Source organism: Monomorium pharaonis, chromosome 5 (genome assembly GCF_013373865.1).
Source record: "Monomorium pharaonis isolate MP-MQ-018 chromosome 5, ASM1337386v2, whole genome shotgun sequence".
Lineage (NCBI taxonomy): Eukaryota > Metazoa > Arthropoda > Insecta > Hymenoptera > Formicidae > Monomorium > Monomorium pharaonis.
The window spans coordinates 8,669,189-8,694,500 of record NC_050471.1 but is presented as its reverse complement, the minus strand read 5'-3'; the positions used below and the strand labels follow the sequence as shown (position 1 = coordinate 8,694,500).

Below are 25,312 nucleotides of genomic sequence, written 5' to 3'. Positions count from 1 at the left end.
ACGTGCGCAGATTTTAGGTCACCCCGATTTTGGATATTTTAGCGATATTCCCGAATGCAAATGTTATCTATTATCGAATAACTTCTACGCAATCACACGAAGCACTCACGCGAATGCCCAAAAATATACCGTGTAATGAGACCTCATTTCGCGATCTCATTTCCTGAATATGTTATGATCCAATAAATGTCGAAAATAACTTCGTTACGTTCGTTATCAGTCTGATTAAAGCTCTGCTGGCTATCCGACAAATTTCAACAACGTCGCCGCGAGTTAATATGAGATAGATCGTGCTATTCGTGCCTGATGTTAGCTAGAAGCTAACAGCACTCTTCGATGACGCGTCGGTCGTGTCAAACGTTACACAGAGGCACAAAGGTGCTCATCGATTACAACAACAGACTTCAAAACAGCGTTAAAATACACGTACAAGCAATTTAAAAGCTTTGTTATGCGAATGACATTGAATTTAATTCTTTCTGAGCCCGATGTTTTAACGTGTTCTATTTTAATAGAAAAAGTACAAAAACATAATAAAAGGATGAAAATTATAAAAATATTATAATTTCTGTAAGTATTATAATAGAAATTATAATATTTATGCAGCAATTTTTATAATCTTATTATATATTTTTGTTATAAATTTCTTTCTTTTTTTTTAACTAATTGAATAATTCAACGTACGTTGAATTTCTTTTTAATAATAATCAAATTAATGTTATTACGATTTTTGTTTCGAGTGTCTTGGACCCGAAAGTTTAGGTTATTTCTCACACAAATTAAAAAATTTAGTTATGAGATTATTGTACCAGTCGAAAACATTGATTTTACACATTTAAAAATAAAAATACGTTCATCTTGCGTTACTTAATATATTGCTTATTGCAGAAAACATATACGTACTGTCAAATGTGGCCAACGTTAATTGGTCACCTTTCATATGCTTTAAACAATTGCTTTTAGATCGAATATATCGACACTGGTAATGCATAATTAATTTGGCCAATGTCATATTGACCAATGGCGTACACTGACCGTGTCATCTGAAGCTGAATTACCGAACATATTTTACAAATAGATGAAACCTCCGCTAAACTAGAGTACTGCAGATCAAAAGTGCATATATATTTATCTCACATCATGTATCTATATTAACGTCGCTGTCAAATGATAATGATGAGATAATTCGATCTCACATAATCAGAGCAATAGCTGCTTACAAATTAATGAGGAAACCATTTATTCAAGTGTACAGACAATTATCATTTGTATGGGCGTTTAAGTAATTATAACCAATTTTACGATCAATCCGCAAGTAAATATAAAACGAGCTCTAATCGATTTGATGAATTACATTACGGTGTTTAAAACTTTTAACAGCCCAAATTGCTCATGTATTGGGCCCCATGTAACCATCATCGCTATGTTTCAGTTTTTTTTTTTCGACAAATATTCCTTCGATTTGATTTCAGATTTGTGAGTGCGCTCATCGTAATCTGCTGAAAACGGTAGTAGAGCGTTATCGAATCGTGTAACGATCCAATCAAGGCGAATGTTTCGCTCTCCCGCGCACTCAAGAGAAATCCGCTTTTATGCCGCGGATTTCTCGTGGCATCGCGTTATGCCGCTCATCGAAAAATTACACGGAACATTTTGATCGAAATTTCAAACGTCATTGCGAACATTTCGATTTCATGACAAATTTAAACATCTGCCTAAAATCTCGAACACTCGATACTTTTAAAACAGATATGCAATAATAACGATCCTTGTATCATCGGGACATGTATTATAGAACTTTTCGAAATGGATTTTGATCGAAATTGTTCAGTTATTTCCTAGATTTCTATTGTGCTGTTTAGGGAAACTAAAATAATTCCGAGATATATATACCGTTACATTAAAAAAATAACATTTTATTCCATTTCTGTTCAAACAAAGAAACATTTGTTACCACAGAATGTACCCATTTAAGTTAAAGATTGAAAGGCTGACGACTGTCTTGCTTTTAAAGAGTAAGACGTAGCGTAATTTATCAAGTATTATTTACCATGTTTAAAATTAAATAAGCAATACCATAAGAACTTCATACTGTTTAATATTATTAAAAAATTAAAAGAGCGAAATGTTCATTTTTTTATACCTGAAAAAGCTTTTAGAAACTCTTGCATTTTTTTGCTGTGAATATTAAAAAAGATGAGATGTATACGATCACTCATTAATGGACAATCAAGCTATACAAAGAATACAAGAACTAAGCTTATAATAGATTAGATGCGAAGGCAAATTGCCTTCGTTCCTTCTATCTTTTCTGACTTCTACGGCGTAAATACCGGCATTACCCTATATCTGCTTTATTCAAGGTGTTGTGAACGGTTTCGTTCATTCGCGTGTGTAACGACTCCGAACTCAATCAGGAGGGAAGCGAAAACGAATCAAGCGGGGCGCAGTTGCGACATGTTGCAGTCGCCCTGGCAGTGGCCGTTGTTCAGCCTTTTTGCGCCAGTCGGATTGCCCCAGCATGACGCCGCGACGTAACGCAAAAGGAAGATTGTGCCCCCAGGTGCCGTTCTCCAAGCTACCGTACGAGAAATGCGTTTCTACACATGCTTAACCGAGACGGTTGTATATACACGTCCACCTAGACTCTTCCTTCATCTTTCCATACGCGTGTGTATTGCTTCGCGTAACGTCTGCTTTAATAGTTTTGAATACTTCCCCCTGAAGAGGAAGTTTGCGCCGGAGCGACATTTCATGTAAAGTATTCCCGATTTTTAATAGAGGCGTTTTACAAAAAGTGAAAAAAAAACATTACAGGTTGATTACAAACTTTATTTCAGAAGTTTCTTTTAAAAAATGTGTTTTCCCAACAATTATAATTCAAAGCGATGATTGGAAAAATGTAGTGTTTCCTGAGAAAGACGTGACCTTTTGAAATCAGTAATCAATCATTCAGTACCGATAAAAATAAGTATAATAAAAAATTATAACAGATTTTTCTACTGCACTGAAATTAAAGTTAAAGTCGAAGCTACTCACTGATAGTGACTTACTCGATGAACGCGTTACTGTTTGCTTCTGCCTTCGAGGAAGAAAACATGTTGATTTTGTTGATTCACGTATCACGTGAATCGTACAAACCCGGCCAACGATATCGTGCAGCGCAAGCATTATTAGGCCAAGCTTCGTGCATCGCGATTGGTCATCCGTCTTCCACCGAAAACGTCGTAAAGCAAATCAGTTTGCCCGCCGTCGACGGTTTAATAAAAAAAATTACATTTTCATCGGCAAAATACCAACGAGGTATGCCTCCTTATCCTTCCCACAGGACGGTTGCATGACCGTAATATGTTCTAACCTGCCGCACGTGACGAACGGAGTGAACTCGCGGTCCGCTCACGAAATACGTGTTCACTTTGTTATTACTAATCTTGCTTTGGCAGGTTAAAAAGCAAGAGAGAGAGAGAGGGGGGAGGGGGGTAAAAAAAGAACAAAAAATTTAATTTTATCACACCTGGTGTGGCGGTTCGATAAACTCTACCCGTACCATTATCACCGATCCGTTACTGGCGAAAAACTACCGGCATGGGAGAATTCAGCCTTTCATGCGTGCGAAAAATCCCTCGATCCCCCCATTTTTTATCGAAAGTATTTAATTCCACAACAAAATGTCCTATATCGCGCGGACTCTTTTTCGGCGACCGCTGATACTCAATTAAATCGCAATTTTCGACTCGTCGGAACACGGCATCGTCGTTATTGTGGCGTTATTGATAGCAGATGACAATCATCCTCGTGATTGATTTGAACGGGGAAGAGCATTTAGTTTTTTCGCGAGCATGCCTTTAATTGTTCTGTTAAAAAATTATCGCTCTCATATCTTTCGATTTTTAGAAAGAAATTTATAAAAAATTGTGAAAGGAAAGAAAATTTCGGTTCTCTCGGTTTTTCAAATTTTGAAAATAGTAAGATGTCGTTGTTCAACAAATACAATAAATAAATAAACAATTGTATAATAAAAAAAGATGGAAATACCAATTTAGATTTTTAATCATGTTAATCTTTGGTTATATATTTATAAAATTAACACATTTATAAAATAAACAGAAAATGAGTTTTTTTTTTTCTAAAAATTCTTGCATTGAAAGTCCGACGAAAGTTTTTTGCTCATTGAAAATAGCTCATCAATAATAAGCAGTTACTCGTTTATATAAATACAGAATGGAGAACGATATAAAGTTTTTAATATTACAGTTTCTCAAATTGGATTGGCAGATTTTTGATGGCGTCGAAGTATGTCGTTCGAAGGTTTACTTAGTGTTTTACGAGAGAGTTGTTTCCTCAACGCTAGTTACTCGTGTTTGCTCGTGAGATCCCATCATGGACAACTCAAACATTTAATGCAGCAACGGTCTCGTGCAATACGACACATTCCAAAAGTAATATTTTCTGCTTTTTACTACCGCTCGAAAATAAAAACTAAATTTGCAGAAGTTTTGCAGAACTAATTTTTCTTTTCTGCAGCTGACCGAGACTTAGATTTGTGCAATTACTTGACATGACGTCTTTATTAACTGTTAAAGTTATTTAATAAACTTTATCATTATATTATATAAAATTTATTATTATATATAATATAATATATAAATTACATTGAAAATTATATATTTATGATAAAATTATATATTTATTCATTGTTATAGAAATATCTCTGAATCACTAGGAACATTTGTTATCGTGCGACAATTTGCAAATTACGCTATGAATTATAATGAAATTTTACAAACATATATTTCTCAAAATAATCTGATAAGTTTTGCTGCGACACTAGTTATCTATGCTTTTGCATATGTAACAGCATCAATTTTTCCGTTTCCATTTTATATATCGGAACGCATATGATATGAATGACGCGATATGCCAAGTTGGTATCAGGTGTCATGTAGCTATTCGCGCGAAGTATCATGGGTTAAATATTAAAAGCCTGCTGCGCGCTACGAAGAACGGAACCTGAATGTCTGATCAGTCTCGAGCAGCACTACTGCGGCGCGAGTCCAGACGTCCCTGTTCGCTTGTATTCCTAGAAAATCGGATAGAAAATTCATGCCAACCGACTGAGAATTGCCGCTGATATATTAAATACCGAGCATTCTCCGTAATATTTCACCTTAAACAACTCTCGATCGTGTTATCTGGAATTCCTAGAAAGATTATTGAGCAAAAATACCGGCATGTAAAGATGTAAATAATATTTGACAAACGATAATTCTGTGATAGTTTGCGTACTTTCGAGTTACGTCCCGTTAATATGTTTAAAATACTTCAGAATTAATAAACATATTCCAACTTATGTCAATACTTTTATTATCTAATATTGCACAAAATCTTTTTTTCCAGTATTATTAACAAAACTGTCAAACATTAATACTTCGAGAACTTTACACTTGCTATGTCGATACTTGTTTATATCGATTGTTCAGTGACGTCCGACATTGTAAAAATATCGATGATTTATAAAATTTAAATGTTCGTATTTGTCAAACGTATACATTCGGGTAAATAATCGGGTGAAAAATCCCTATCAACTGTTTCAATTATGACGTGTGAAGCGAATAAAAACGCGCCTCGATCGTCGAATTACAATGGGGCTTAATAACCAACGTGCAATTTTTATTAAAAAAAAAAAAAAAAGAGGGTACAAAAATGGAAAAGAGAGCCGCTAAAAATCGCTCGATTAACTCCGGTTCATGCCCGAATGACCGACGGGATCACGTCGGATTAATGACGGCGGCGGGCGTATGCGATTTTTACGAGAATAAGGTTGAAATACCTGGCCAAAGTACCGGCCGGAGAGCCGGAGACAATTTCTATCCTTCGATCGACAGCGGCACGGGCAGGGCCGACAGGGGCCGGGCAGATTAATGACCGCGATAGTTTTCGGCTGGCGGTGGAATCGCGTGACGAACGTCGACGTATGATCGATTGTCGGCCGGGGCGTCGATACGTCGGCTCGGGAAGGGGAACGGGGGATGAACATGGCCGGGCAAGGAAAAAAGAGTATTAAGAGAGAGAAACGAGAAAATTTCGTTGGCCGACACACCGCCCGTGCGCGAAACGCCAACACAGACTCTCCGCATCGTCCAGTTCATAGCCCTTCAATCTAACCCGCGATTCATTGTTCACTTTTATTTTATTGCCGCAATGGGGATTGAAGGGAGAGTAAGAAAGAAACGAAATCTCATAGGCTCGCTAAACGTTACGCTAGAAACTGTGATGTACTGTTTTCTATAATTATATTTAATATTTTTTAGCATGTTGAATATAAAGTGGCAGCCTCGTTGCATCTTACGAAAGCGTAATTACCCACAACATGTAACTCAATTGAAGGATTTCCAATGAAAACTAAACGAGTCTAAAAAATTAAATTTTCAGCAAGCAAAAAACTTTTCACTTTTAAATTGTTATTCATTGCATAATATAAATAATGATAATTTTTCTATGGATACATAATAGATATAAGAACAAAGTTGTAGGCTTTGATTAATATTTTAAGTACTTTTTTTAAGCTTCGATTAATCTGAAGATTCATTAAGAAAAAGATGAAGAATTTCTGGCCTGGTTTGGTTCTTGGAAAAATTTTATATCTACTACCTACATACATCCTATTTTCTGTTTCATTCTTGTCGAAACATAATTGTTTACCGTACTGATAAATGATAGAATGATTTGATGTCATAACTCGGATTTACAAAAAGTGGAATTGTTTGTTTTTTGTAGGAAACTCTTCAATTGTTACTTTTAACTTAAAATAAAGCATTTAAATGAAAATATTACATTAATGTAACTTAATCAAAGTTAATATCACGATAGCGATCGTTAGAATGAAGTGACGTAGTCACAGTTGTTAAAAGTTTAACATGATCACTGATAGATTCTGGATATATTACACGTACACCTGGATACATTCGCACATTATTGCGATTTCATCGGTACACTGTGTACGGAAGATAGAATACTATCCAATAAATATATGAGATTAATGTGTGTGTGGCGGCAATCCAAATTGATTTACGCGTTATTGCAAATTTTGTATTTCGTTTAGTCGCAAACGCATGTTGACTTTAATTTCGTGCTCGAGTATACTCGATAAATTGCAATTTTTCGCCAGTCAAATTATATTCTACTGTTTCAACATGGTAGTTTTCAAAAGCAAAATATAAAATCGTGTTATCGTATTTGAATTCGAGTAGAGCAACGACAGCTGTCAGTTTTGCCCGACGGTTTTGAAAACCGAAATGAGTAATTAACAACTAGGGTTCATCAGGCGTTCTAGAATCGAGTGCGCATTCTCAATTGACTATTAATGATTGCCCAAATTTACGGCGGTGCCGTACAATCCCATTTGAAATTACAACGCGCGCGTAATAATTACTTAACTGACAGCCTGCACTAATAGCACAGCCAAATTTGCATTGCATCGAAATACAAACCTATGTTTCCGAGCGTTTGCTAGGACGTATTGTCTGTCCTGAAAAACATCGCAAATTATGTACGTGTATAATTGCGTAGATATATCTAAAGAGAGATCCAGAAGATAAGGCAAATTCAAAATAATTTCTTCTTTAAAGTGCTATAAAGTGCACAATTTTGTTCTTAATGTATAATTACTTGACAAATATAAAATATATAATTAATTAATACATAAAAAAGATTTAAATGCTTTTACACTCATAAAAATAGCAAATGGTGAATTTCTTTAAAACTGCAAAGCAATAAAGAGTCGAAGCATTTTTTATCAGTGAATTATTTAAATCGAAATATTTTGATTATTGTGTGCTTTGCATACACTTTCTCATTTCCTGTAACTTGTTATTAAAAAAAGAGTAATAACAAACATTTTTCGCCAGTTCACCTTTTCACATACACGACGAGATTCACGGGATAACGAACGAAGATTCACGCCATACCGCGTTTTTTTTCCGAGGCGCTTCCGAAACAATGCCGCATTCTCCCCGTTGCGGAGCACCTCGCGATTCCGCGAGTTCCTCCACGGCGAATTCTTTCGCGGCGTGAATGAGGAACGACGTTTCGCGGATAAATAAGCAGACTCGCACACGCGATTGTACATTTAGGCTAAAAGTTTCCGTTAATTTCGCCGGCGAAAAAAAAAAACGCGCCTCTGCCGCTTTCTATTCGGGGATCGACGTTCCGTTTTCGCGCTCGCAACATCTCTTTTAGAGACGCGACGTGTATAATCCCAACAAGGAGTCGAGAAGGAGTTCTTGACGTATGCGCGAGGAACGTGTCCTCAAAAGCGGCTTCAGAAGGAATCTAGAGCGCTTACGTTTCCGTTTACGCTTGTTTCACTTCGACGTCACCGCGTGTATACACACGGACTTTTAATGCCTTTTAGCGACGAACAAACACCGTCGCCGTTTATTCTTTTCTTTCACGCAGCGCGGCTCTTCGTCGCCATATCGTCATATGCGGTGGCGGCTTTTCTCATTTTCCCATCGTGCGCTTTCTTTGCGTTGCAACCAGATAGCTCGATCGACCTCGTTTCGTACGAGAGAGAGGAACGACGGTACACTCTCGAAATAACTCTCGAAATTTACCTTCGCGTTTTCGACAAGTAAGCTATCTTTGATCGCAATTCTTAAACTATTTCAGTCGATAATTTTAATAATTATGTATGCTCAATAATGTAAAAATTCAATTGATTTATTTAAAAGGTTAATTATTTACAAAATGTCACAGATCGTCACTTTTGAAATAGCCAAACGCTTTATTATCGAAAAGATATTTTTTTCTATTTAATATGCGAATAAACTTGTTTTAATAATAAAATCGGGAATGCAATCATCGCATGTCATAAACCAACCTTGCGCATAAAATCATTTATTTACATTAATAGAATATTGATCCGATTTTGCTTAATATATTTTGACTTGAGTGTCGTAGATATCAAAATAATTATGTCAACTGAAGCTGGTTGCTTTTTTTTAATATTTAAGACAATTTTTAATACTTAAAACCTTTTTTAAATGAAATTTTTATTAACTTTTACAGAGAAAGAATGGATTTATATTATCTAAGAATATAGCTAAATGTAGTTCTGAAAATAATTATAAAAGAAGTTTAAACATAATGAATAATGCTGCAAAAAATTCTAGCTTTAGCATTTGATATAATTATTCTGATATGAGGTTAAAGGTCAAAATATGTTAAAGAAAATTAGATCAATGCCCTACTAATGTGCATTAATGCGCACTTCATGCGCAAAATTAATTCATGACATGTAATAATTAATTGCATTCTCATTATTAAGACTTTATTATTAAAACAAATATTTATTCGCATACGCTAGATGCAAGCACGTGTTTGCAGGATCACAAATTTAAATGGAGCTTCGCAAAGCACACTTAATAAACGTTTAAACGTTCACATTAAGAGCTGCGTTAAAAAATTCTCAACTACGGAACAAATTGTAATGTAATGAAAGATTGTTTATTGTTTTTATTTGATTATATTTAAATTTAATTTTGCGATTGTAAATTTGATTTGTAGGCAAAATTTTAAAACCAAGAAGAACAGAATAGATGAAACTTTGCTAATAAAATACACGGTTAATATTTTTGACAATACTTTTGACAATAAACAGTTAATTAAACGTTACTATGAGTTTGGCGCATGTGGCTGTCTGCCTGTCTTTAAAGTTGAAAGATTTTCCGTGTCACGAGACAGATCCTCTCGATCACCTGCCGGCATGTAACTGGAAAAACCGATGGATATAACAGCGGTAATAGTGTCCAAACAATGTGCCGTCCGCGTGCATCAGGCGCACTCCGAATTGAAACCGTTTTCCGTCCTTTTGTTAGCGCAACCAGTGCGGCGACAGTGACGATCCGGCGTCTCGATGAAACATTTTCGCGCAGTCGGAAATTCACGGAAACAGGAACCATCGAAACGACGAACTTGAAAGCACGCACGTCAACATGTTCGTATGCTAGTCGATACGTCAGCAATTTTTACGGGAACGCTTGTGTGTTGCCATCAAGAAAGACGGCACTGATCAAGTCTGTCTAAACTTGAACTGTAATCATCTTATATTGTGTTATTTACATAAAAAAAAAAAAATGGGGAGAGATGAAATAAGTACCATTGCAGACTTATGTAATTATTACATTTAAAATCAAGAACTGCAGGCCGTGGAATAAAAATCGATAGATTCCTAGTTCTCGCGGAGGGAACGCGTACGGCGGACGCATACGAAATCCTATGAGATCGTAAGAGACGGAAAGAAAGGACCGTGCTCGCGTTCGATGAAACAACGCGGTTGCGGGGTTGATGAACCATCCCCGTCGATGTACGTAGCGTCAAGAAGTTTTATCGCCGGCGAATTTTCATTGAATTTCAAGCGATGTCGGGCGAATTCAAATAGCTGCATGTTATCGCTTCGAATCGATATATCAGCGCGGCGGCAGGTTTCGATTTCGACGTCCCCTCTTTTTCCGCGCGCGGTATAAATCTCTCTTTCTCTCTCTCTCTCTTCCCCTCTCCTGCGTGTCGTTGTCGGTGTTCTTGTAAATCGCATCTTTACAAACTAATTCTGTGCGGTGTAACGGTCGCGTCGCAACGAATTACAAACGGCCCTCCCGTGCCCACCTCGTGTAACTCGTGACGTTTTATTTCCGTGTCGCGCGCGCGTGTAAATACGCGATCATGTCGCGGGTGATGCACGCGCGCTACAACCCCCGGATTCGCCGCGATGACTAATGACGTTAGGAAATTGAACCGGCGCGGCGCCTCGATGCAGTCTTCGAAAGAGAAACGCGGGAAAATACCGGCCGCGCTGAACTCGGTTGGCGATTCAATTTTCCGGCATCATTTATTTACGCGCGGTTAACTTCCATCGGCAGGCAGGCAGGCAGGCAGACACGTCGTAATCGAAAGCAAATAAATAACAAAGCATACACGCAATTAATTGCAAGAAACGTCCGGCGGCATCTCTCATCTCGCGCGGCCATCGAAGTCTGTAATCAATTTGTAAATCCATTTTTTATCTATCCTTCTCATCTTTCAAATGTAAATTGGCAATGTAAGCTTTGGAGGAAAGATGATTTCAAATTGTTTTACTTTAACAAACAGCATTAATATTATATATAATAATAAATATTTTTAAAAACATATATTTTTAATAATAAGAATTTTATGTATAAAAACATACATACACTTGTTTTATATGATACTTAAAGACTGTATAACGGAAAGTTCATGAAAGTTTCAAAATTTATTTCGATAAGTGATTTTGGTTTAATTATTAGGAGTTCAACAAACTCACGTTGCATAGATAAGGAGGTTAATACGTTCTGTGCCAGTGACGGTGATGAATATACTAGTATTGCACGCGAACGTTTTGCTGATATTGTAGTCTGCTACGAGATGAAGACGCATTAGCAAAAGCACCTGATACCCAGTTGCTTGAACATTAACATGGAACGATTACTGATTAATACAACGCCAATACAATTTCACGTACGTAGTCGATCAATTTCCAAATTATATAAATCCATTTTTATATTCACGTTTACACGCAGAAAAATATTCTACTGCTAAGAAAAGCTATTACTCAATTTCCTTTTTTTCTTGTAGTAAAATACAATTATCTGTAACAAAAAATATTTTTTAATAATTGTCTTAAAATATACTCATTACCAATTGTAGAAAAACTCATTATTATATAAAAAGAGGAATTTATATTCTTTCGAATTAATATTATAAAATTATATCCAAGAAAAACCAGATTAATAAACCAAATTTTTATTTTAATTTAAAATTCTTGACTGAACATTAAATTAGCCAGGATACACAAGACATATTTTGAATAAATAACCGTTATTTTTAAAAAAGAAAATTAAGCAATCGCTTTTCTTATGATATTTTTCCATGTATACGTAAAGATGTGTAAGAATTTTTTGTGAAGATCTTAAAAATCTCTATCTCAAGAATTTATAATTTATACAAAAATTAAATTTATTAAAAATATTTATTACCTACGGTGCAAAGATTAGTTCTGTTTCAAATTGTCACGGATAAACGTCCCTACCTTCTCTTAACGCTTGCGTTCCATTAATGCCGGAAACACCGACAAAACTATCTTTTCATATTCGGAATTAGCGGGTGTCGTTATAACGAGAAGTCGTAACAAGAGAGGTGCGAATCACCACGTCACGATAGGTCGCATAGAGCAGTATACTGGCCCGCGTAAATGTAAACGTGAAACACACATTTACGGTGGCGCATCGGCGACGAGAAAATTGAAATTTCGTCTAGCGGAATGCTTTTCCACGTGCACCATCTGGCCGGAGAGCTGGTAAGAGCTTTCACTGCGAAATGTCTTCTGCTCGTTAACGAGTTAACGAGAAGAAACGCGGGCGAAAAAGGACTTAGACCCGGACAGGGCCGCGAGGAGCGTTAGTCCGATGCTTTCTGAAGCTCCTAGATGAAAACGTGGCAATGCCGGATCGAACGTATATAGGATTATTAATCTTATATAATAACTATCAAAAATTCATCTACTTCCACCGCGTAACTGTGAACAATCTATGCTTTACAGTAACGTCCACTGTTATCTCTGTCGATGACAGCTGCGCGACTTTTTTATGCGATACATTCGTCGAGGCAATCAGAAATTTTTTGTAATTTAGCGAATATATCTTTTTGTATGCGCATTTTTGAAGTTGTCACTTTCGCCGACTAGACTCATGAAAATCCAAAAAGCAAAAGCTTTTTTCACGACGTCTCCGACGGATGAAGCCAATTCTGTAAATTGGATCTTTTTATCGAGACCAATTAGATTAACTGTAACGACGCGGTAAGTGTGACATCGCAATATTTTCTGGTAGCATAATCAAGCCACGAGATTTCACGAGCTAGAAAAAGCTATTGTCTTCTTATGTAAGAAGAATCATAAGTAAGAGTTTAATATAAATAATATTATTCGTTTAAATTTTTCCAAAGTCTTTAGGAGAACTCTACACTGAAAGAAAATGTGTGATTATTTGCGACTGTAATTGCATAATAAAATAATTGTAGTCAGGAATATCATTTTTATAGTAATTATTACTATAATATTGCTAATAAAAACCATATATTTATAAAGGATGCTTACAATGAATGCATTTTAAACCCAGAAAAAAAAGCAGTTTATAAAACTGAATTTGAAGTAATAAATTTGATATATTAAATATGAAACTTCAATCATAGTAAGTTTCTTTATTTATTTGCGTTTAAAAAAAATTATCCTTAATAATCGGCTCTCGCCTGACAATAAATCTGGATTATAGAGTTTTATACACAAAAACTCTCTTTTGTTTTAACGTTGATGGAACAGTTCCGAGTCGAACTATATTTTATATAGTTAATTAAATAAGTAATAAAATTATCCTTCGCAAGCACAGTAAACCGTACGATGGCAGCTATCGACGTGTCAGCGTTGTCTAGCGATCGTTGCCAACGTTGCGGTTTTGTGATAGGGAAGGAGAAAAAAGAAGGACACTCGCGAGTGGCCAGAGATTCGGGAAAACTTCGGGAAGCAAGCGATGTTGTAGGATCTTTATAAACTTCGGCCTTTCCACCTTCGTCGCAACCACCGCATTTGCATGTCAAAGATTAATTCGGCGGAAATGCGATGCTTATGAAAATGCATGGCGACATTTTGAGCGTTCGCGTATATTGTGCGAATATCGTTTTCTCCCGTGCGAGGGATGAAGTTCCGACGCGTCGCGTTTTACACTCGTGAGTGAGTAGAACGACTGGTGAAAGTGCCGACGAAAGCAACAACTCGACGTAGAAACGGCGGGCAGAAGGGAGATATCGATTGTGTCGACAGCTTGCACTTCCGAAGCAGATGCAATTCTTTTATTCCGCGTTCACACGTCGCTATGGATAAACTCGATACGTACCAGATAACAGATTTCACTATGCGGATGTTTCCAATATCTGTCGCTAAAATTCACGGCACATTCCACCTGCTTTATCTGAACGCCCAATTTATGTAAGTGCGCATTTAGAATAAATTTCCTTTTCCCGCCCAGCTTTTTCGTTTACTTTGCTTTTGCTTCGAGCTAGTCTATTCAACAAAAAACTGACGTATAGGTACTAAAATAAAATATCTTTTTCATTAATGTACATTTTCATTCAAACGCCGATCCCAATAAATAATCGGCTTAATTCCTAACTATGTAATAATTAAAAAAGGGTGTCACGTCTCTGTAATATATTTGTAAAAACATAGAAATTTTTTAAGTTAGTCACTTATGTAATTGAATATTGTAATTCTTTTAAAAATATTAGTGCGCTTCCAAATGTACCATGTCACAAGGATAAATTCAGTAGTTAGTATAAACCCAGGATAAAAATGATACCTGAAAAAAATCTAATCAATCCTAATTGTGATAATGTGATGATTCAAACGTTGGTGATGTTATCGTAAAAATAACACAAACAACACCATATTAATAAAATGTCAACGGTAATGAATAAATCTCATTACACGATACACTAACGTAATTTTACGTAACCAACACGCGTCGAACAATTTTGCAGAGTTTTACGCAATTACAACAAATAACACACCGTATTGTATGTCGCCCACCTAAAATGCATTGCGTTACACTGTAGTAAATGCAGTTTAACGATATTTTAATTAATGTTTGTTATAATTAAATTAATAATTAAATCGGTACGGCAAAAGAGAGAGAAAGAGAGAGAGAACGGGAATCGCGTCTGTATGCGACGCGAACGTGAAAATCTCCAAACATTAAAATTGTACATGAGATACACATAACAGTCCACGGTAGTTAATTACGCAATGATGCGTATTCCAGTTTCATTAAATACGCTATCGCATTTAATCCACGTGTTTTTCCTTTCCATCTTGTCGTGCGGCGTATTTCGTTTTATCATGCTAATGCACATTACGAGAAGCCAGCATAGTAGCCTTTGGATAATCACTAAAGCTTCGATTGGAAAGAAATATTTAATACAGATGTTTCAGATACCAGATTCTTTGTCTCTTTGTCACGTTGACGACATTCAGCGACGCTAGTAATTTGCAAAAATTTTGCAGCAAACAAACGATACAAAAGCCGTATTAGCGAGTTTCGATTTACTAAACGATTGCTCGCAAAGACTTGATGCACATTTTTGTAATTCGTGTGTCTGTTCCGTGTGTAACTTTTATGAGATAATTAATTTCCTAAGTGATTCTAGATTTTCATTAGAATAATAATTACAGAAAAAATATTTATAGGCTTTTAAGCGTGATTCTTTCATCAGGATGTAATAATAATAACAATATTAGTACATTAATTCTGACCGGTAAACATATTAATGGATTGTAAATCGCCCAACGGTCTGTAAAAATAATACCTCAGATCTTTTAATAGAAAAATTATATTCATTATATTATATTCATCACTAAGATCCGATGCAGACCATTGGGCAATTTACAATCCACTGATATATTTAACATATACCGATCGGTCAGAATTAATGTGCTAATATTGTTATTATACGTCGCCTGAAAGGACATGCTTTAAGATATACTGGTTATTGCGAGGAATAATATTATATGCCTTAGTGGTCGAATTGGCTAGAACGCTTGCACGGAATAACGAGAGATCTGGATTCGAATCCCGGCTGAGGTATTATTTTTCACAATAAATTAATTTACAGTTTTTACAGTCGGGGAAAATGGGAAGGGAGGATTTTAAGATGCTCCCGAGCATCGAAATTTAAATTAGTAACTATGTTTCAAGTCTGACGAAACCTGTCGGCGCGCAGTTTAAAATAAAGCTAAGAAATTTAATTTAATAGGAAAATTATATTTGTCATTAAAATCCGATGCAGATCGTTGGGCGGTTTACAATCCATTGATATGTTTAATAATAATAATGTGTATTTTTGATTGCAGCGACAGCGGCGTGGCCGCGGCAGGAGCAGCCCTGTCCAATAGCAGGAGACTTTTGCATGAATGGTGGTACCTGCCTATTTTTCGAGACTGTCGGTGAACCAGCATGCAAGTAAGTAAAATATTACTCACAAATTATAGAATTTTTATATAATTCTCCAGTTTCATATAATTTTTTTGAGTTTTTAAATTTAATAGAAACGTTACACTATTTCCTCTCTTTAATCCATTATGCAATGGTCGTTATATTTTTATAAATAACGTCCTAAATATTACATACTGACGAATGCAAATGTTAAATTTTCAATTTAAAATAGTGATTATTAAAAGTTACTATACAAAATGTAAATAGAAACCATACCACTTTCATCTTACATATTAGAAGAAAATAAAAATCGAGTTAAATCTATTTTTTAAAGAAAAATAAAAAATGGAACAAGAAATATAGCACATTGCGATTGCTTTGTGCTTGCAGATATAAATAGGGAAGATATAAATGGCGAGATAATCCTTTTATAGCATTAAAATTGAGAGATAGATTAAATCCTGGTAAAATGTACATACAAAATCCATCAACTTGAATAAAACGTGTTTATGTACGTTATATATACCGCGTTTTATAAATTTATGGATTTATCTCATTGGATTTAACTCATTTTGCATGCTTGCAGCAATTGAATGTTTATAACGCCAAGTAACCAATAATCACGTATGGCTAATAATAGTATCTATATAATGATACTTGATTTGTGTTTATTCGCTCCAAGAATTATAACAAAGTTAATTTAAAACAATGTATATTCCGAGCTCATATACTTCCTAACTTTTAAATGGTCGAAAATTGTTTTCTCCTTTTTTTTCTCCGAAGGCAAAAAATTCGGCTTATCGAGCAATCGAGAAATTATAAGCTTTTGCACTCTCGTGGTTTGCGAAAAGTAGCGATCGAATAAAAATCAGATGATTCTGATCTATCGGATTTGAACCTCTCCGGCACAAAGAGCACAACTTTACTGCGTCACGATTGTCACATATTTATAACTAAAGATATTTAATATTGAATAACATAATCAGATAATAACTCTTTGAAGAAAAGGTCGTTTTTAAATTCAATTTAGTCTGTTATTAAAATTGGATTTTAACGTTATTCCTGAAATATCATGTAAAGGGAGAGAGTCGGAGAGTGCAAACGACAAAGAAATGTTCGGGCTCACGCCGTCGTCTCTACTGGAAAGCGCAGGAGAAATCGAGCTTGCGTTTCTTGTTACTCCTCTTTGTACGGCCGCCGACGAGTTAGCGGTTAGCAGGGTTGAACGAAGTTTCACGAAATGTTTGCTGTCGATTGCTCCAGAGGTCGAGGTTCTCGATAGTCGACGGAAAATGCGAAGTCTAGGCGAAGACCCCTCTATCTTTTCTCCGATACACTGGAGAACGATCTCCTCGTTTCTCCTGGACACATCTCTCTATTTCCTTCCGTGTAGCTATGCTTCTCTCCCTTGTCCCCCCCCCCCTCCGCCTTCCAACTCCTACGCGCGATACCTCTCTCAAGAATAGATATTTCCTATAGATTCTTCCTTCCATCATTCTTGCCCCTCATTCTTCACCCAAGTATCCCTCTCGACTGCCGTTTACGTCTACGTTTTCCTCGATTCGTCTTATCAACAGAACATTCAGCGTTCGCATTTTCCTAAATTCTCTCGTGGTTCAGCAAGTTTTCGTTGTTCCTATTTATTTTTCTTTTAATCCGCGCCTTTATTACTTTATATATATATATATATGTACGTATGTATGTATGTGTATGTGTGTACATATGTGTGTATGTAGGTGCCTTTTACTTTTATCTCGGTCATTGCATCCGTTGCTTTCTTTGGTTCTCGCTTTCATTGTTGCAAAGCCAATAACTGATATTTTTCCTTCTTTTGTTAGCGCCAAGAGAAGATGGTTAATATCTTCCGGACCTATATTTCTCGTGAATGTACCGATATTTTCTGTAAACGTAATTTCGCGCGGCGATGTTCGGGCGTAGCGAGCACTCGAACTCGAAGGTAACGCAATTTACGCTTTAAGATGGAACTATCGACCTTTGCAGTCGTCAACCTCGATATTGCGGGGCCAAGCCAACGTGCACAAAACGTTGTTCGGTCCGGGCCCCGGACGAATTTTTCGAAATTATCCGAACCTTACTGCCATCATCGCTTTTTTCACGAATGGTGCTTCCGAAAATTAAATTTCTTGACGACCTCTCACCACTCTCCTCCCCTCCTCCTCTCTTCCCTCCTCGTTCGCCGCGTGTATTAAATTGATCGGTACCACCGCGTAGCTGAGTATCCATTTAATTAAAAAAGTTTGTTCGCGAAATGTTCCCTGGCCGGACTTTCCAGTCGGCCGCAATACTCGCACTCGTTTACGCAACGCACACACGAATGTCGATTTGTCAGAAATTTCAATTGCACGTCGATGATGCACTCGGCAGCCTCGCTCGGGTTTTTACAGCATGAATAGTAATAAAACCAGGTCATCCAGAAAACAAATGAGATATGCTATTCTATTTCTATTCTTCTTGTATAATTCAATATTTTGACTCGAAAACGTTTCAAATGTAGAAACGCTTGCAGTACGTTTCAAAAGTAAAAAATTCTACAAATTGTGATAGAAATTAGAACTAAATTAGAATTTAATTCTAACGATTATACGATAATCCCGAAGATTATATTATTTGTGACAAAATAATATGATAATATGATTCGGTTGGACATGTTTCATCGGTTTCAGACATTAAAGTATAGTATATCATAAAGTAACACCTATTAAAATAAAATATATTTAAGAGAAATAATATGAAAACTAAAATTTCACTATTTATTGTCACTTATATAAAAAGAGCACTTTATTTGCAGTTACTTGTAATTAACTAGAGTGCTAGTATGGTTCCAGGTGCTAATTCAGTTGATTATAATTTTCGTTATTAAAAATTTTGATAATTTAAATTAATATTTAATACAATTTTTTTTACGTTAAAATAGTGTTAATTCAAATTCTTCCGAATCCTTAAACTCTTCCTCTTCTTTCGAATATTTTGAACTTTTTTCTTTCGCGTTATTATCAATAAAATTCCGAAAGCGTTGATCTTACAGCCTTACAGCAAATAAGCGAAATACTCAGTCCCGCCACGACGCGCCTAAACGTCAAATCTGTAGTATCCAGTTTATCGCGGCTGTCACGCCGTCAATCCTCCTGGTCACTTCCGGCAAGCCGCGGGGAGAAAAGGAGAGATAAAAAGAGAGGGAGAGGAAGAGACACAAGCAAATGTAAACTTTTTCGCGCCGGTCGGCGACGCTCGTAAATCTCGCCCCCGAAGGCAACTTCCATCTCCCCCTCACTCTTTTCCCGCGCGATGCAACACACCACCGTTACCATCTGTGCCAGCAGTCCCGGTTTCTCGTTTGTTTCTGTTAGGCGACCCCCTCAACTTGTTAACTTTACGTTCTTACCACTTACAGCCAAATTGCCGTATAAAATATGTGCTGTGACGACAACCCCCTCTAAATACCACGGTTCACGATTCTATGCCCGACAAACGGTCTTCGTTCCTTCGTTGCATGTCTCCTTTTTTTCTTGGTTTTCGCGTATAATTAAGGGTGCCGCCGTTATGTTATCACGGCGATTGCATTCGTACACATCGTTAAAATTAGCATTAACTCGAGAGATTTAGTTGCTCGCCTTCTAAACGGTGTAGAGAGTTGTTTCATAAAGACAGCGTGCAGCTTCGTGTAAATCATAATTAGTCAGACTGAAATATAGCGGTTGCTCTTTTACAGTGAAGTATTAATGTAGAACTATGAAAGGAGGAAAAAGAAATATTTAATGAAATCGTAAAAATAATGGTGTAGCTCCTTTCAAGGTACTTCGTGAAAAAGATACGTAAATATTTATATACAAATAAAAGTAAATCTTTGGTGTTTTAACTTAAATGGATACTGAATAAAAACATTTCTTTATTCGTTTATGTAATATCTAGTACTAAGATTAAAACGTTACAATAATAAATAATGTTATTCAAATAAAAATGTATTAAATACAATATTAATAAATAATTGTAATTTCTGTGCAGACTTTGAAAACAGTTAGAAACCTTCATGTGAAATTTTGAAAACTATTAGTGTCCAAAAAAAGTAGAGATATAAAAAAAGAGAAAAAAACATTGCAAATGCAATGTTTCGTAATCCCCATATTCAGCAACGCGACACACATGTGTATGCGCTATTTAAAGTACTGCCACATGTAGCCGCTGTTGTTCGCGTTGCATCAGATCACCTGTCACGTCTGTAGTTGTCAAGGCAGATTTAAAACGGATCGCCACCGGTAATTCGGTCAAACGTACCGAGATTGGACGTGCCGGCGCGACAATAAAACCAGTGGATTTCGCGAACGCATTCGTAAAATTCTAAGCACGCAAGAATTTGAACAAAAAGTTCATCCGACGTTTGATCATTACGCGATAACTAAGAAATATAAATGAAAAATATATAATTTTGAGCATCGCATAAGAAGAATGTTTATGTATAATACGTAATCTCTTGTAAAAATAACGTAATAATAAGATTCTTTATTAACTCTAACAGACAAAACTGAATTTGTCTACTTTTAAAGCTAAAAGCGGAGTGAAACATTACCGGACAAACTCCTTAAGTCTCTTAATCCTTTCACTCTGAGAAAAAATATGTGACATTTGTGACTAAAAGTGTATAGTAAGGTCTTTGTAGTCAGAAATATCATTTTTATAATAATTATTTGCTGAAGTTAATTTATAAATTTACGAAATTTAGAAATGCGAAATTTTTTAAGGAAATCCCAGCAATTAGCGCGTGTGGAAAATTCATACGCAATAGTGTTTTCATTCAACCGAGCTCTCCAATTATCTGTTTAATGTTTTATTGAACGATCATTTGCTAAACTACTCTCGTTCAACGACCACTCCGTTCCCGGCGACAGCGAAAGATAAACACTCTAATAAAAAGACAAACGCTTACCGCCAAGACCGCGGCCAACTTGTCGACGAGGGCTCTCTCTCTCTCTCTCTTTCTTTCTTCTGTGTCTTTTGGAAAAGCTCTCTAACCCTGGCCCACATACGACGGGGGACGTAGACAACACGTAGTACACAACGTGCTCGCATAAAAGATCGAACAATAAAGCCGGTGTGCGGCAACTGCACGACGGTACGCGTTGCAATTGCGAGCGGTGGGTCGGACGTCGACTCGGAGTCGTCGACGGGAACAGCGGAAGTGCGTTCTTCTTCTTTTTGGAGACGCTCATTATTTCAACGGAACGCGCGAAGCTTTTATGCGAAAACTGGCGCACGGCGCGCTGCGACAGTTTCGTGATGAAACTTCGCGCGGAAAGGCTTTCCTCCCCGTGAGTCCATGAGCGACGCATAAAGAAACGCGCGAGCACGGACGATATTGCACGCCGCGATATATTAAGGCGACAATGTATAATAATTCACGTGTCCGTTGATCCTTTTATTCGCACTGCTTACTTTTTCGCGATGAAGGTGTAAGGCAAGCTGAATGCGATAAGCCGACCGAGAAGCGAAGCTTTAAGCTGAGTGACTTGATTTGATTTGAGTAACACTTTTCTTCTGTCTCTTTTCAAAATTTACGGCAAATTTTCGCTTAAAGTAACATTTTTTTCCACACAAGGTATATATTTACGATACTTTAATTAAATTAAAGGGTAAATATAATCATTTTACGATACGACCAATTCATGTGCTAATATTTCGTATAGAATTAAACATTAATATCGAGAAAACGAAATCTGGATGCGGGCTTACGAAAGCAGAACAGTTATTTTTGGAAGATTTCGACGCGGCGTGCACAGAATTTCGCGGGGGAAGTTCCCACGAATCCCCAGGATTTATGATATTATTTCTACGGCGGTGATAGCGACGATGTAGCGATAATATACGGCGGATGTGAAATATTTCCCGTGAAGTACAATGTAGTGCGGGACGAGACGATGGTTCGTAATGTATGTCCCGTCGTTACCCGCGCTTTCCGCTTTCACGGTGAGGAAACTCCACGGGGGAAGATTAAGCTTGCGGCTGCGCTGATCGAATAAAAGTACACGTGGGAAGATTGAACGTGCAATCCTACCGGTTGCGGCCCCCCGTGCGTGCATCGCGTCCCGACTTCTGTAGAAAGTTCGCTCGCGGGCGACCAAAAATGTCTAATGTCATTCTTCCGAACTTTTCGCGGCGCATATAACGTCCCGGCATGATACCGTTTTCTGGACGCGGAGCCGCGCGTTCTCACGCGCATGTTCATCCGGGAGGAAAGGGAGAAAACTCGCTTTTGCGCCGCATCTATTTCATCAGATAGAAAATAGGACGCGCCTGACATAAATTTCCAGAGGAAATGTAAATTGTATGCGGCAGTATCCTCCGCTGCGATCTATAAGGCAGAAGACACCGCGCGATCGTATAACAGACCGATCGGGTCTCGGGCGCGACGCTGTTCCATCCGGGAAGGACACTTTTATTTATAACTCGACGTTGCGAAATTAATCGGCTCGCTTGTTAAGCTTGAATCTAGATTCACGGATGCGCGAATCTTTAAATTGGAAATCGAGGGAGCAATGACATGTTTAAAACTCTTCGCACTGTCGAAATGTAATATAATGTGCTAGGTTTTTTCACTGCGCAAGTAGAACGCTCATGATGAGCAATGCTGTAAAAAACTTTGACATTCCAGCAACTAGCTTCAGCGTTCTACCCAATATTTTTATGGTATTTAATTAAATTTTAAATACCTCAGTTCTCGCTATGTATATATACCATCCCTTTCGTTTCAACCAATCACTTCCCCCCCCCCTCCCCTCACTCGTAAAACTTTAAAGCAATCTCTAAGCTTGCCGTCGCGAACAACAAAAGCATTCAGCGCAAGAGAGCACGGCGCGGGCAACGTTGTGCTAAATAAATTAACGTCGAACGATCGTATGAGCCGTAGTAATACGTGGCAAGCGTCGCAATTGGAGATATGCAACGCAATCCCCTGTATGCGGCGCATTGAATACTCCGCGTGACACATTGTCTACCGAGGAATATCGAGCGAATTAAATGGAGGCGCGTTTCAACAAGTCCCGACGACGCGCGACGTATCGTTATCGATGAGAACTCGCCATTTACGTAGCCGGTAAACTTTCCCGCGGACGCGTCGGGAATTCATGAAGCGGCTCAATTTTCTAACGGTATTTGTGCCGCGGCATCGTTACCAATGTACATGAATGCAAAGCCGGCTGAATTCAACGTGTCGCTCGCAGAGACGGTTTACTGTTGGAGCAACAAGATTCCGCATTCCGAGGATAGGAACTCTCTATCCGCCTCCCTCCCTTATTCTCTATCTCTTTCTCTCTTGCTCCTCCGCACTTTGCAAATATACTGGTGCGCTCTAGGGCTTGGCTCGATACAGCGCGCAGGAAAACCGCGAATCGTCGGTTTAGCCGACCCCAGGCAGCGTTTAACGTCTGAGCCACGTGCCCCATTTCTAACCCCGTTGTAATCGAATCGTCGCGAGCGAACGGTTCAAAGCGCCTGCCTCGTCTTTGCCGTTGCCCACCGTCGCCAGCAACCCCTGTTTACAGTGCGAGCGTTGCGTGATTCAGTTCTGAAACATCGTGCGGCGATGTAAACGACGCCCGCAACGAGACGCGCCGTGTCACGTAAAACGTATTTGTTTTCTGCTTAATAAAGGGATTTACAGTATTGCGCTATGCCCATTAATGTATTACAAGACGCACTCAACATTTGCAATATAATATTTATAATATGTATAACTGTGTGTTGCATTATATTTTGTTTTGCAGTCGATAATTGTAATATGCGAGTACATAAAGTTTAAAAGATGATTACTAATTTTTTAGATTAAATAATTCTTATTTTCTTTACAAAATCAATATAGTAGATAAAAACGTATAATAATGTACAAATATTTTTTACGTATATTTTTGTTTCATTGCGTTAAAATATTAATACCAAAATAATTTAAATTTATTTAAATTTTGATTTAGCTCTCAATTTTTACAGATGATAATTAAGACTTTATAGAATTTATAAAAAATTAGATCAATATTTTTGTTTTTACAGAAATTAAGAAAAGCGACACACCTTCTCCTTTTCTCCTCTTACTCTTTTTCTCCGTATACACCGAAATGATCCATATGTACATCAAGATCGCGCGTTACCGTGTTACACGACGTAATGTCGCACCGCATGGGCACAAGTAAATTTTCAACTTGAACGTACTCATATTGTCCCGCTAGCACCTAACAAATATTACGCCTGCATGTGGATGCATAAACGCCCGGATGGCGTGTGGTTACCCCCGTACAAACGGACGGTAATAGTCGAAAGTACTCACGAAATGGTTCCACGGCGAAGGAGTCCGCTATGTCTATGGCGTAACCGCGTAACTGCGCCCAGTTTCACGCCGGAAATACAATCGGGTTTTCGTGTGGATACGCGGATACCGCGGTAATACTGTGCCACGAAAATTGTAATTAAGCTCACAAGCCGACTGTCGACGAATTTTCTCGCGTTCACACCGAGTATCAAGTTCTTTATTGTGTGGTTTCCTAATGTTACTTGTACATAAAAGACAAATAATCTTGCTCAGTAATCATAAGTATTAAAAGTAATCGCAAAATAAATGTAAGATTATATAACGCAATTATTATTATTGAAATTTTGATTATGAAATCTAACCAATAAAAAAAATAGATAAATCGTTGCTTAGAAAAACAAAAAATGACGCTTTTAATTAGGTGACTTATTCGTTATGGATCTAGAGACATTTTTATTTGTGTTTGCAGTATTTAATAAATAAAATCTATTAGCAACCCTAAGAATTATTTTTATATAAAAAAAAGCTTAATTTAATATATTGCATCATACATTATAATTATGTATTCATAAATAATCGAAAATAATTTTATAATTGTTTTTTTATATTACACTTAAAATATCAAATAATTTTGAAACTACAGCGTTGAATTTCTACATGGCACGGAATATGATAATGAAGATGAGATGACATGATGGAAGACAAAAAAAGAGCAATTATTAATAATTAATATAAAATAATTATTCATGCAATATTTCTCGAATAATTATATTATTATAATATTATTAGGATAAAATAATATCATAGTATTATTTTAGGAACACTGTGTCTTTAACAAGTATGGAATTATTTTTTTTATAAAGATAATATTGCGAAATTAGTAATTTTCAAATTAGAAGATTGTAAAAATAAAGAATATTTTATGAATTCTGAATTTCAAAAC

General features: G+C 36.9%; 2 protein-coding genes across 3 annotated transcripts in view; one reads left to right on the top strand and one right to left on the bottom strand.

Moving 5' to 3' along the window:
• Window positions 1-25,312, bottom strand: part of LOC105830720 (mitotic spindle assembly checkpoint protein MAD2A) — a 212,624-nt gene that overhangs the window by 125,498 nt on the left and 61,814 nt on the right. The gene's annotated exons all lie outside the window — the stretch shown is intronic.
• Window positions 1-25,312, top strand: part of LOC105830721 (protein vein) — a 359,320-nt gene that overhangs the window by 274,252 nt on the left and 59,756 nt on the right. For both annotated transcript variants that reach the window (XM_028192643.2, XM_028192642.2), the window contains exon 4: window positions 15,977-16,085. In XM_028192643.2, coding sequence (XP_028048444.2) covers window positions 15,977-16,085 — 109 coding nt within the window. The remainder of the gene's footprint in view (window positions 1-15,976; window positions 16,086-25,312) is intronic.